General features: G+C 31.7%; 1 protein-coding gene across 6 annotated transcripts in view; it reads right to left on the bottom strand.

Annotated features, from left to right (window-relative positions):
- Positions 1–453: 453 nt before the first annotated feature.
- LOC127712162 (mediator of RNA polymerase II transcription subunit 15-like) overlaps positions 454–14,169 on the bottom strand; it is a 151,505-nt gene continuing 137,789 nt past the window's right edge. For all 6 annotated transcript variants that reach the window (XM_052218452.1, XM_052218451.1, XM_052218450.1 and 3 more), the window contains 3 exons: positions 9,101–9,199; positions 1,610–1,707; positions 454–725 (listed from right to left, as the gene is read on the bottom strand). In XM_052218452.1, coding sequence (XP_052074412.1) covers positions 687–725; positions 1,610–1,707; positions 9,101–9,199 — 236 coding nt within the window. In that variant the 3' untranslated portion in view covers positions 454–686. The remainder of the gene's footprint in view (positions 726–1,609; positions 1,708–9,100; positions 9,200–14,169) is intronic.

Below are 14,169 nucleotides of genomic sequence, written 5' to 3' on the forward strand. Positions count from 1 at the left end.
TACGTCATGGTTAGTCCAATGGTTCCAAAGTATGAAAAAGCTGTAAGTAACCTACACCTCTTCTGATTTGGATTTCAATTGAAAGAATATTTTTCTATAAACTTTGCATTTTACAAATATTTTCTACAGTCTTCAAAAAAAAAGTAAGCCCTCACAAACTACAAGTTTGTTTGACCAAATGTCAACAAAGTTGCATAACACTCTGTTAGCATCATATAAGATCCTTTTGTCATATTCAATTTAATGAAATGAGTGTTTCTCAAGAAGATCAGCAACCCAGAAAAATTTATTTTGACAATGGTGGTCATGCTTGATATTGATATCTGACTGGAGCCACATTTACAAATTTTTGTACAACTATTTTCTGATACATTAATATTTCAAGCAACCTTCATCATTTTGGCTGATGCATTATTGCTTTTGACAATTTATAATAAACAATGAAATTTCAAACCATTTTCTTTTGAATTTATTATACAAAATATATAGCTATATAACAGCTGTGTCTATGTCCATGTATTTTGTCCAGCAAAGTCTCCTGAATCAAATCATTGCTTCCATATGTCATAATCAGAACAACACAATGTTATCTAAGTAGTTCAATGTTCTGAAATAACCTTCTGCTAGGAATGAACCAGCTGGTTCCAAGTACACTTGTATTATCATCAGATACCAGTATAGCAAGTTCAAACTGAAGCAGCACAAGCTTTCCTTACACTCATTTCCTAAAAAAATCAGTCATACATTCATTATACTGAGACAGTGTTATTATGCATATGACTTGTGAATTTCTATGTTATTTTCAAAAACATTGGTTGTGTTTTTTAATGTACTGAGCAATGTTGATTGAAAATTTTTAAGTTGTATTTGTTCAACTACTGATCAAGATTATAGGAACAAATTTGTGTACTTATAAATATGGCTAAACCCTGCCATTTTTTGTGCCTGTCCTTAGTCAAGTTTCACATCAGTGATTGTTGCTGTCACTTTCATTTTTTTTTGGTTTATTCTGAATATTGTTTTGTTTAAAGTCATATTCAATACTTGTTAGTCATTTTTGCAATTGAGACTTTGCCCTATGGTGAGTGCCTATGTCCATCCTTAAAAGATTGTATTAGGAATTCTGTAATATACAGTTTTGATGTAAACAGACAGTAGGTAGATCTTGTTATTCAGAAAACTTTTGCCAAGTCAGATTTTCTCTTGTCTACAGTGATTTCAAGATAGTAGACAAAACTTGCATTTTAGTATTTTTAGCCCTATGATCTTTTATAAGCCATGTCAGCCAATTTGGTTGGCAGGCAGGGTTGTCAGACATATTTTTTTAAACTAGATACCCAATTGATGATTTTTGTCAAGTTTGGTTAAATTAGGCCAAGGTTGTTTTAAGAGGAGAAGATGTTTGTAAAAAAAATGTTTTAAAAGGACGACGACATACAATGAAAGATTACTGATGCCAGGCAAGCTAAAAATTGGTAAAAGTTTTAATCAATTAATTTCTATAATAAAAATATCTGAGACATCATTGCAAACATGGTACGCTTGGACATATTCTACTGTTTCCATCAATTTTTACTGACAATCTCAAGATGAAGTAATATTTGTTTACCCATTTATCAAGCAGCTCTGTAAATGTGTATCTGTTTGGCATTCTCAGTAATAAAACAGACATGGATTGATGAACTGATTTCAGGAAAGCATTTGTTTCTGAAAAAAAAAATCAATAACTCAATTTATTGATGTAAATTACAGTATACTTTTGTTTTTGTTTTATTGCTACAATTGTTAGAATCAATTTATATTTGAAGTAGGATTGTGATGTCATACATTAGTTGTTATAATGATAATGATCTAATAAAACAGCTTTATTATATAACAAATGTTACATCACTAATTGTTTTGATTAGGAACAGGTAAATGATATGGCCATGAGAATTAAGGGAATGTTTATCCACTATTCTCAGATAACATTAAACGAAATACCATGCCATAAGAATTCCCAAAAGCACGTCATCAGTGACATGGAGTGTTTGGAAAATTTGCTTGAATGTAGTGATCTTCTGCCAACAATGCTTAATGTCCCTGATTTTAATGAAATATTGCAAAAATTAACACTTATATTCAGTAGCTGGGTGCAGTGATGGGCTTGAAAGACGAGCTCCTTTTATCATGAATAAATGTATCAATGTGCACATTTTCAATATATTTGGCTTACACAAACATTCAATGCATGTAATACTGCCACCTTGTTCCCCTTTATTTCATATATTTAATTAAATGTTTTAGTGACAATTAGAAAAAAGTTAAATCACAAAAATACTGAACTCTGAGGAAAATTCAAAACGGAAAGTTCCTAATCAAATGGCAAAATCAAAAGCACAAACAATAACACAATGGCCGGATGTTTAAAGTACAGAGACATGTCATATGTATCAAAGAAACATATAAAGTCACAAGGACAAAGCACATAAGTAAAAATGAAAAATAATACAAACAACACAATGACAGGATGCATAAGTACAGAGCCACGTCAAATGTAAAGGAGGCCTTAGTAGCCTAGGCCTTAGTAGCCTAGTGGTGTAAGTAGCTCATCTACCCTATCAGATTAGAACTTGACATATTGTATAGCAAACTGTCCATTTTTTTACCTCTAGATGTCTTTTGGGTATTTTTATCTTTCTTTATTCTTATTTATGAAAGTCTCTAATAAATCCTGCAAACTTAATCACCAGAGACAACCATCTGTTACTTGCATCACATTAAATGTTTAACTTATTAACAATTTATTGTCCAAGTTATCATTTTTAGCATTATCTTGGGAACAACTGCCAAACTATTCAAAGACAGATCTTACATGTTATGTAATAAACTTATAAATATAAGTAAAATAAGCAAGTTTCTCTCTGATGCTAAGAACAATAAAAGAACAGAGTTCCAATGTCCCCTGTGTTGCACATATTTTATCTATCCAAGGTACAAGGGCAATTACTAAAAAAAATCAGTTTTTAATTGTTCTTTAAAACTTTTAATATAAATCTTAGAGAAATGAAGCCTTAAGAGCAAATGCAATGCAATTTCCATTATAATTAATATTTCCAAGAATTGTACACATGTGAGTGCTAACAATGCAATTTTCCATATAATCAATAGTGCCAAGGGGCATAACTATTTTAAAAATAATTGATCAGCACTGATTTTCGAACTCGTCAAAGACATTGATGAGATAACCTATGATATAAGTTTCATAAAATTCTGGCAAGATTTGTACAAATGAGAGCACTAACAATGCATTTTTCCATATAATTAATATTTCCAAGGGCATAACTCTTAAAAATAATTGATCCGCACTGATTTTCGAAATTTTCCAAGACATTGCTGATATAAACCTATGATATCAGATTCATAAAAATCTGGCAAGAATTGTACAATGAGAGCACTAACGATGCAATTTTCCATATAATCAATGTTTCCAAGGGGCATAACTCTTTTAAAAATATATGATTGGCACAAATTTTCGAACTTGTCCAAGACATTGCTGATATAAACCTATGATATCAGTTTCATAAAAATCTGGCAAGAATGGTACACGTGAGAGTGCTAACAAGACTGGACAGACAGACGTACAGGCGGAGAGACGGAGTCCCGGTATTTCTATGTCCCCTGCAACACGTTGCGCAGGGGACAAAAACAAGTTGCCTAATTACTAACTGCAACTAAAAAACACATGTATATATATATATATATATATATATCAAATATGCTCCGAGTATTGTTAGTTATATAAGTTGTTAAAAAAAGATAATATGATTCCAAACATGGGCATTCTTGTCATTATGTCCAAAACTGCAGCCTTTGTTGGTGGTAAACATAACCATTATATGGCTACCCATCAGGATTACTTGCAGTCAACTGATAAAATTACAGCAATTTAACTCGAAGGTTTTATTTAAGCTTTAAAAGATACCGGTCAAAATCTTGGCCAAAAAGATTCAACAGATATTGCTTCATTTAAATGTTGCCTAATATTCATAGGTTTAAATGTTGAATCTGATCTATATGACACGGATACATATAACAAATTTAACACTTTTTTTTAACAAAATCTATTTTAATCTGTAGCACAAAATGCATTGTAGAAACTACTATAACTAAAGAAACAGAACTAAGGAAATTGTTGGTGAAATCTGATTTTTCTTCTTTCTTTCAAATTCAATAAGAATGCAATATTGAACATTTTTATAGCATCTCTAATACTTACGAAAGGAAATACAATGTATATTTTCAAACAAATGTTTGCAAGGAAAATGTAAGATTTTACTATCAAGTAATACTATACCAAATAGATTTTTGTTCTATCAAAATCTTTTCATGCAAACAAATGGTTTAAATAAATAATTCTACTGGTATCAAGTGACAATTACACCTTAATCCTGATTTCTGGATAATCATCACCTGAGAGATTCATTCAATTAGTCAATGTCAAATCAAATTTAGGCTGACACACTATCTGACACTGTTTTAGGGGATAAATATAGCAACATTGCTCTTTTTTAAAATAAAGAAATTTTTATGATTTAATAAATTGTGTATGTGTGGACTATCTTTTTTTTAACCTGTTTAACTGAGAAAAAACACAGAGAACTGCTCCATTCCCATAAGTGATAATGAATTCTAATTACCCAGACATACAGTGCAGTTATTCAGGAATAGTAATCAAAACTGTTACCAAGCATAAACCCAAGGACAAGTTATAGGTGCACATTTGTGTGACTGGAGGTAACTTATCTTTAGTTTGTGGAGGGTTCTCTGTAAAGTATGTTGGGGTTGATTTAAATGTGCTGGATTGGAGAGACCATGTCACACATTTTGTCTTAATTTTTCCTTTATATAAGTAAGAAATGAAAATTGTGGAAAATCAGTATAAAATTGAGAATGGAAACGGGGAATGTGTCAAGTATATCAATTTTGATGTACAACTAATGTTCCCAGTGATGAGATTTCAGTCAAAGAAAAAAGTTTTTCTTCTGGATACCAATTTCAATATACATTACATTTGACATCAATTTTTTTTATTTTTATCCAGGAAGTTGCAATTTGATACAATTCTTTTATAAGTACTAATTGCATGAGCTGTTACAGAATAACAAACATATCTCCACCAGCACCCTGGCAATATAAACAAATAAACTTGAATAAGTGAACATTTATCCAGAATGCTTCTATAAAAAGAATGTAACATGTTTCTGTCTGCACCTCCCTGCTTCCCTTACAACCTGATATGTTATTGTTATTTTCCACAAATAAACTTCAATATAAACTGTCTATCATCTGCCAATTTTAAATAAAATAATCAACAATAATTAAAGTAAAGCTTTCATTCTGCTTACATAAGCAGCAAATAAATATTTACAAATGAAGCACAGTTACACAAATTTGATACCTGGAAATTGTTCAAGTTGCTATCTGAAACAAATTAAGTCTAAGCAACGAAGCCAATCCTACACTGTTGTGGAAACAAATGCCAGAATTAAAGATAAATGGTCAAGTGTGAGAAATGAAAAATGTCAAGGTAGAAAACAGCAAATTATCAATAATAATGACAGGCAATAATGATTACTACAAATTACTCAGTTATCAAAACTGCTGTATAAACTAGAGGCTCATAGGTGCCTGAAAGATTCAACTGTCACCATATGGAATATAAAGACAAAGTTTCTTTTTTTTTTGAGGAGTGGATTAATGATTTTGGTTATGACAAGCCAAAAATGGCATCTTACCACTATGTACTACTTTTAAAAACAGCTGCCATGTTTGTAGATGGATCACACCCTGGATACAATTATTATTTTAGGTTGCATTCAGGTAAAGTTTGGTAACATTGGTCCCAGTTGTTACAGAGGTGAAGATTTTTTTTTTAAAGTTTACTATGACAGACAGAGGGAGTTGGTATTTTGGTTTCAGAAGAGATTTTTTTAAAGTTACAATGAAGGACCATGGATGCCAAAGGATGGCAAAAGCTCACTTGGTCAAATGAACTAGTGTAAGGTATGCAAGGGCACTTCTCAATATAATTTTTGGAATAAATAAAATGCTTCGCTGGGCGCAGCTTGATACGACCGCAGAGGTCGAACCCTGAACAGTTGGGGCAAGTATGGACACAACATTCAAGCTTGATACAGCTCTGAATTTGGATTGTGATTAAATATTTGACACAGCATAGGTTTCTGACACAGAAAGAATGTGGTCTAAGAACTTCAATTTTTTTAATTTACCTATTATGGTCCAATGTCCAAAATCAAAATACATGGTTAGATTCAGCATATCAAAGAACCCCATATATTCAATTTTTGTTGAAATCAAACAAAGTTTAATTTTGGACCCCAACTTGGACAAACTTGAAAACTGGTCCCATAATCAAAAATCTAAACACATGTTTAGATTCAGCATATCAAAGTACCCGAAGAATTCAATTTTTGTTAAAATCAAACTAAGTTTAATTTTGGACCCTTTGGACCTTAATGTAGACAAATTTAAAAAACGGGACCCTAAATTAAAAATCTAAAAACACAGTTAGATTTGGCATATCAAAGAACCCCAATAATTCAATTTTTGATGAAATCAAACAAAGTTTAATTTTGGACCCTTTTGACCTCAATATGAACCAATTTGATAGCGGGCCCACAAATAAAAAATCTAAATACATGGTAAGATTCAGCATATCAAAGAACCCCATATATTCAATTTTTGTTGAAATCAAACAAAGTTTAATTTTGGACCCCAATTTGGACCATCTTGAAAACTGGGCCAAAAATCTAAAATCTAAATACATGTTTAGATTCAGCATATCAAAGAACCCCATATATTCAATTTTTGTTGAAATCAAACAAAGTTTAATTTTGGACCCCAACTTGGACCAACTTGAAAACTGGTCCCATAATCAAAAATCTAAACACATGTTTAGCTTCAGCATATCAAAGAACCCCAAAAATTCAATTTTTGTTAAAATCAAACTAAGTTTAATTTTGGACCCTTTGGACCTTAATGTAGACCAATTTAAAAAACAGGACCCAAAATTAAAAATCTAAAAACACGGTTAGATTTGGCATATCAAAGAACCCCAATAATTCAATTTTTGATGAAATCAAACAAAGTTTAATTTTGGACCCTTTTGACCTCAATATGAACCAATTTGATAGCGGGCCCACAAATAAAAAATCTAAATACATGGTAAGATTCAGCATATCAAAGAACCCCATATATTCAATTTTTGTTGAAATCAAACAAAGTTTAATTTTGGACCCCAATTTGGACCAACTTGAAAACTGGGCCAAAAATCTAAAATCTAAATACATGTTTAGATTCAGCATATCAAAGAACCCCATATATTCAATTTTTGTTGAAATCAAACAAAGTTTAATTTTGGACCCCAACTTGGACCAACTTGAAAACTGGGCCCATAATCAAAAATCTAAACACATGTTTAGATTCAGCATATCAAAGAACCCTAAGAATTCAATTTTTGTTAAAATCAAACTAAGTTTAATTTTGGACCCTTTGGACCTTAATGTAGACAAATTTAAAAAACGGGACCCAAAATTAAAAATCTAAATACACGGTTAGATTCGGCATATCAAAGAACCCCAATAATTCAATTTTTGATGAAATCAAACAAAGTTTAATTTTGGACCCTTTGGACCTCAATGTGGACCAATTTAAAAACGGGGCCCAAAATCCAAAAACTTAATACATGGTTAGATTCAGCATATTAAAGAACCCCAAGAATTCAAGAATAAAACCCCATTGAAATTGATCAAGAAATAAGCAATTTATAAGTATCTTCTTTTGCACAATACTGTGCAATTGAATATTTCTTGCTATTGCGCAATACTGTACAATTGACAATTTCTTGCTATTGCGCAATATTGTGCTATTGGATATTTCTTGCTATTGCGCAATACTGTTAAATTGAAGATTTCTTGCTATTGCGCAATACTGTGCAATTGAAGATTTCTTGCTATTGTGCAATACTGTGCAATTGAAAATTTCTTGCTATTGCACAATACTTATTATATAATAATTTACACATCCTGTTTGGTGTGTATCTCCTACCATATCATTATTATTTGCTTTTAAATATAAATCAGAAATAACCAACTTAAAATGGAAAATTTTAAAAGAAAAAAAAAAGGAAAAAAAGAAAAAAAAGAAAAAAAAAAAATCCCCCCCCCCAAATTTTTTGAACCCCCTTATGATTCATCACCCCCAAACTCAATCCCAGCCTTCCCTTTGTGGTAAGGTACCTTGCAGTACAATTTCAGAGAGATCCATACACTTGAACACAAGTTATTGTCTGGAAACTAGAAAAATGCTTATTTTTGGCCCCTTTTTGGCCCCCAATTCCTAAACGTTTCGGGCAATTACCCCCAAACTCAATTCCAGCTTTCCCTTTGTGATATGGAACCTTGTAGTACAATTTCAGAAATATCCATACACTTACACACAAGTTATTGTCCTGAAACTAGAAAAATGCTTGTTTTTTGCCCCTTTTTTGGCCCCTAATTCCTAAAATTTTGAGGCAATTACCCCCAAAATCAATTACAGCCTTCCCTTTGTGATATGGAACCTTGTGGTACAATGTCAGAGAGATCCATACACTTACACACAAGTTATTGTCTGAAAGTTATAAAAATGCTTATTTTTGGCCACTTTTTGGCCCCTAATTCCTTAACTGTTGGTACCATAACCCCCAAAATCAATCCCAACCTTCCTTTTGTGGTATTGAACCTTATGGTGAAATTTCATGGAGATCCATTCACTTAAACTAAAGTTAGAGTGCGAAAACCAATGTGTCTTCGGACGACGCCGGACGACGACGACGACGACGACGACGACGACGCCAACGTCATACCAATATACGACCAAAAAATTTTTAATTTTTGCGGTCGTATAAAAATAGGAAAGACAAGGCTACGAAGAAATTGCCATCCCAGGGTCTTTTTTGAAGTCATACAGTTGTCCTTTAGTAAATTGTTGTCTCATTGGCAGTTATACAACATCTTCTTTTTTATATAAGCAAAACCTCTCACTGTCAGGCACTTACCATATTCAGGAAGTTTGGAGTCACATTCTGGACTGGTATCAGGATAATTTTCTGGTACTGTCACAGTTATAGGCGGCACACTGGGTAAATTTTTATCATCTGCAAATAAAAAAAAATTACATATGATTAGAATTCAGATGATTAAAAGCGATTATACTATTGATTCTAAATTATGCAGAAAGCTTTTAATCAATGCATTTAATTTTAAAGGTTACTTAATTTTGGACAATAGCCACTCAAATGACATAGTTATTTAAGGAGATATGTCCCACATCCTATGAAGATATTTCTTCTCTCCAAACTGTCATGAACAGAACTCACACATGGTCAATTTCCTGCTTTTTGATTTTCTTTAAAGTTTAGAGGAAATAATCTCAATACCCTCCAGGTAAGAATTAGTATCTCTGATTCAGGGAACTATCGCCCGATTAAGCGTCTTACCCTCAGATGTCTAAGATTTCCTGTCAATACTGTCAGTCTTAAGTTTTGTCATGTCTCAGGTAATCAGGAATTGTATCAGACATCCTGGGTATTTGATTCAAACAATGTTAGTCAGTAATACTAGGATAGTATAAACAGTTTTTATAATTTTGGATTTTTTACATCCAAAGGGAGGTAAATCTAATGTATCATAATCCTTTCCTAGCACATCATTGTTGGCAGAGGAGTTTCACAACTTAACACTGTCACTGCAGGCCATACACTTTTGTTGACTTGAAGAAATCAATCTCTTTTGACCATATACAGACATTTTTAGAATAAATTATACCCATCTCTCTACAATGCGCAATAACTCATTCATGGAAATGTGTGAAATTTCAGTGAAAACAAACTTGGTTTATTTGGGTAATGTTGATTAAGAACAAAATCAAAAAGCAACTTAAAATTTTAAGTTCTGATTAATTTCAACGAAGGAGTAGGTTCTATAAGGTTCTAAAATGGCGTCTATTTCTAGCTACAATTTCAAATTAGGATTTATTAACTAATATTACAATGCATATAAGCTAGTACAATCACTTAATAGAAAATATGTCTTTTTGTTGAAAATTTACATACTTGCGTTCTATTCATGACATCCCAAATAGTACTCATTTTTACTTTCCATGAAATTTCAGTGAAAACGGGTATATTTCCAATGATTTTTTTGACAGGAAGCATAGAGTGCATGCGTCCACAAAAAATATCTTTTAACATAATGTTTGTTATCTAACATATTTGACTTGAAAATTTAGTTCGTCGAAACCTGCGCTCTATGTTTCTTGGGCATTAATCTGGTTGAAATCTGGCGATTTTGTCAAATTTCGCAAAAATCTCTATTTTTGGCCAATTTGGGATGTAAAAATGAACGCTTTAAAATAAAACTTGACAAAAACAGTTCTATTTAACTTTCTCACATGTCTTTTCATTAACTTAAAACATTTTTTATCTTGAAAAATTGAACCTAATAATTGGGGCCAAATATGCACTTTACCAATCTTACCCCTTTGTTTTAAGGTACCATTACCCGCAAAAAGTAACAATAAGAAATAATAATGGTTACTTCAGGGACAAATTCCCGAAAAGTATTTCCGGACAGGGACCAGATTTCGTACAGAAATTGCAGGTAACAATATTATCATTTTTTATAGTTCCCTGCAGTTATTATTACCTGCAAAATTTAACATAATATTTGCAAATTATGTCTTTTTGTGTGTAGCATCTTGATACATTGTACTGCCTTCATGTCATTGCCCCGTACAGGTTGTTTTACATATTTCAGAGACATATATATATATTAATAGTCTCCAAAGTAACAATAATTATTTCTTATTGTTACCTATTGCGGGTAATCGTAGCAAGTGCCTTGTTTTAAAACTTCTTCCAACCAATGAAGACTAAATGAAATTTAAAAGTTTTCAGTTTCCTAGGCATATTGATAATGATCAACTTCAAATAATTTAATTTAAAAAGACAACTTCCAAAACCTTGCCTTCAAAATGTATGATGCAGGAAATTAAAAAATTCGTAAGGGTTCCACGGAACCCAGTGTCTCGCCTACTTTTGCTGTTAATCGCAGGCTCAACAAAAATGAGGAAAAAAATCAATAAAAATATTCCTTTAGATACTATCTTTTGATTGTAAGAAGCTTCTGTCAAAGTTTGGTATAAATCCAGGATAGTTTATTAATCTAATAAATGTTTTAAAAACTTTAACTGCAGAATGTTAACTGGAAGAAAAACTAAGTCCATTTATAAGTAATATACAGATAAACAGGTACAAATGTTAACAAAATTTCCTTCTAGATACTAGCTTTTGATCATAAACAAGCTTCTGTCCAAATTTGGTACAAATCCAGGATAGTTTAAGAAAGTTATTAAAATTTTAAAAACTTTAACCACAGAGTGAATGTATTGTTTCCTGGCAGAAAAACTAAGTTCATTTATAAGTAAAATACTGAATAAATGAAATTTTGTTTTTAACAAATTTACTTCTGGATACTATCTTATGATCATAAACAAGCTTCTGTCCAAGTTTGGTAGAAATCCAGGATAGTTTAAGAAAGTTATTAAAATTTCAAAAACTTTAACCACAGAGTGAATATTTGTGGACGCCGCCGCTGACACCGACGGAATGTAGGATTGCTATGTCTCGCTTTTTCGACTTAAGTCGAAGGCTCGACAAAAATAAAGTGTTGACACATGAACCTTTACTTAAGGTGCAGGACAAAATAGCCTCCATGGAAATTAGAAATGTCAATGCTTATAAAACTGCATACAAATACCATTGACTTATCAGAAGTGGTTACCTTAACACTAACCTAAACACAAACTTTAACTTGTAAACAATGTAAAAATTTCAAAGTCAATGAACCCTGATAGGGGTGGGGCCAAATAATCTCCATGGAGAAGAAGACTTACAAATGCTTATACTATCATTGACTTAACATGGCCGTTCCTCTTAAATTGATCTAATCACAAATTTTAACATGTTAAGTAAGAAAAAGTTTCAAAGTTAATAGACCATGACTGAGTGGGGTGGGGCCAAATTATCTCCATGGAAGTGATATGTGCAAATGCTAATACAACTGCATACCAAATATCATTAACCTACCACTAGTGGTTCTACATGAACTGACCTAATCACAAACTAATACATTGTTGACACTGCCTCCAACGCCGTCGGAAACAGCATACCTATGTCTTGCTTTTTGGCTCCTTTAAGGCGAGACAAAAACCATATTCAGTTAATAGCCTAAAATTATCCTTTAAACAGATGGAAAATGTGCGATAGGGCAAACTAAATCCCTAGGTTTACAGCAAAGTTCTAGAACAATATGGGAACTTTATGACTTAATAATTTGTTTTTTACCTGCAGTGTTTCCTAAATGAGAGAAACAAAAACTGTGTTTTAACAAAAAGCACTTTGATTTAAGTTTGAAAAACAAAATCTAGTGTATTAGGGCCTCTCAAGAAAAGGGATTAAATTTGACATTTTTCTTGATTCTTTTGTTTGAAACCATCTACATGAATCTTTCCTAAATACATGTTCTGACTTTTTCGAGTGAGATTTAGCTTCTGTTTCCTATTAAAAATTCCCTAAAGCCATTAAAATCTGACTAATATTGATTCTGCTGTCAAATTCTGCTAATGTAGATCATAATTCAATTTTTCTGAAGTTTGGTCTTCAGGAAACAACAGAATAATTGAATAATAATAATCTTAATAAGCTAAAGATAGAATTGGTATTTTAGACTGCAGTGGCTTCAAGTAGTTTCAAAAGGTTACCAAAAAGAAATTCTTCAAGAAGAAAATTAGATATTGATTATGAAAGTTTTCCTACAAATAATTTAAAGAAAACAACCTAAAAACATGCACAATTAATTTTTAATATATAAAATTGAGAATGGAAATGGGGAATGTGTCAAAGAGACAACAACCCTACCAAAGAGCAGAAAACAGCCTAAGGCCCCCAATTTGTCTTCAGCACAATGAGAAAATCCTGCACACGGAGGTGGGCTTCAGCTGGCCCCTAAACAAAAATGTGTACTAGTTCAATGAAAATGGACATAACACTAAACTCCAAAACATATAAATGAGCTAAAATTAATAAACATATGTTTATTTGCTTCCTGATTGGAAATAAACAGCTGCACTATGGGCATATATTCCCTTCTGTTATATAATAAAATTGCTGCAATAATAAAGTGGAATATTTAGAAGGTTTTTAATCAGTAGATAGCAAAAATGTGAAAAAATGCCTTAAATCTGATTGTTAAAGTCCTGTAACTCTGGAACGACAAATAAGAAAAAAAATCAAAATGGAAAGGGAGCTTTCTTTTATCAATCCCAACTTGTAAAAAAAAACATCTATAGTGAGTAACATAATTTTATGGGGTAGACAAATCCAGTCTTAAAATGTATGTACAAAAATCTGCAGATTGGTCATATTTTGACCTAATTAACTTACTGCTTTCATTTGGATTAAATTGGACTGATAACAGCTTGACGAGACTGAAAAATGCTATTTTCTGTTAAGACACACAAGCGTTTTACCTTCTGTAGACGTGCGTAAAATATATTTCAATGCTATATTCATCAAAATGATAAAAAAAATGAAAACACATGATCTGTCAAGTTTCTAAATTTCTGGTCAACACGCTTTCTCAATATTGTAAAACTTCACTGTAGTACAAAAAAATCATGAAAAAGTAAGAATAGCAAAACCGAACCCTTTCTACCTTTTGTTTCATTCATAAAAATATCATGAATTCTTCCAGTGTACAGTTTGGTGATCAATTAAACCACACGTGTATGTAAAAAGAAATGCAAATTAACCAGTTTTCAGATATACAAAATATAATTATACATTTAAGGCATGGATTGGGATCTTCATTTCTATATTCTTTAATTTTTACTCTAGTTAAATCTAGCTTAATCTAGTTTTGTCGTGTTTATTAAAATAAAATAATAATTCAAATTCAACTTGACCATGTTGACCTTTTAGTACAATATGAGGACAGAAAACTAAAGACAAACCATAATTATAATTGTTTATCCACAAACAAGAGCAATTTTATAATTTCTTTAAGA

Source organism: Mytilus californianus, unplaced genomic scaffold (genome assembly GCF_021869535.1).
Source record: "Mytilus californianus isolate M0D057914Y unplaced genomic scaffold, xbMytCali1.0.p SCAF_8, whole genome shotgun sequence".
In the NCBI taxonomy this organism is placed as follows: domain Eukaryota; kingdom Metazoa; phylum Mollusca; class Bivalvia; order Mytilida; family Mytilidae; genus Mytilus; species Mytilus californianus.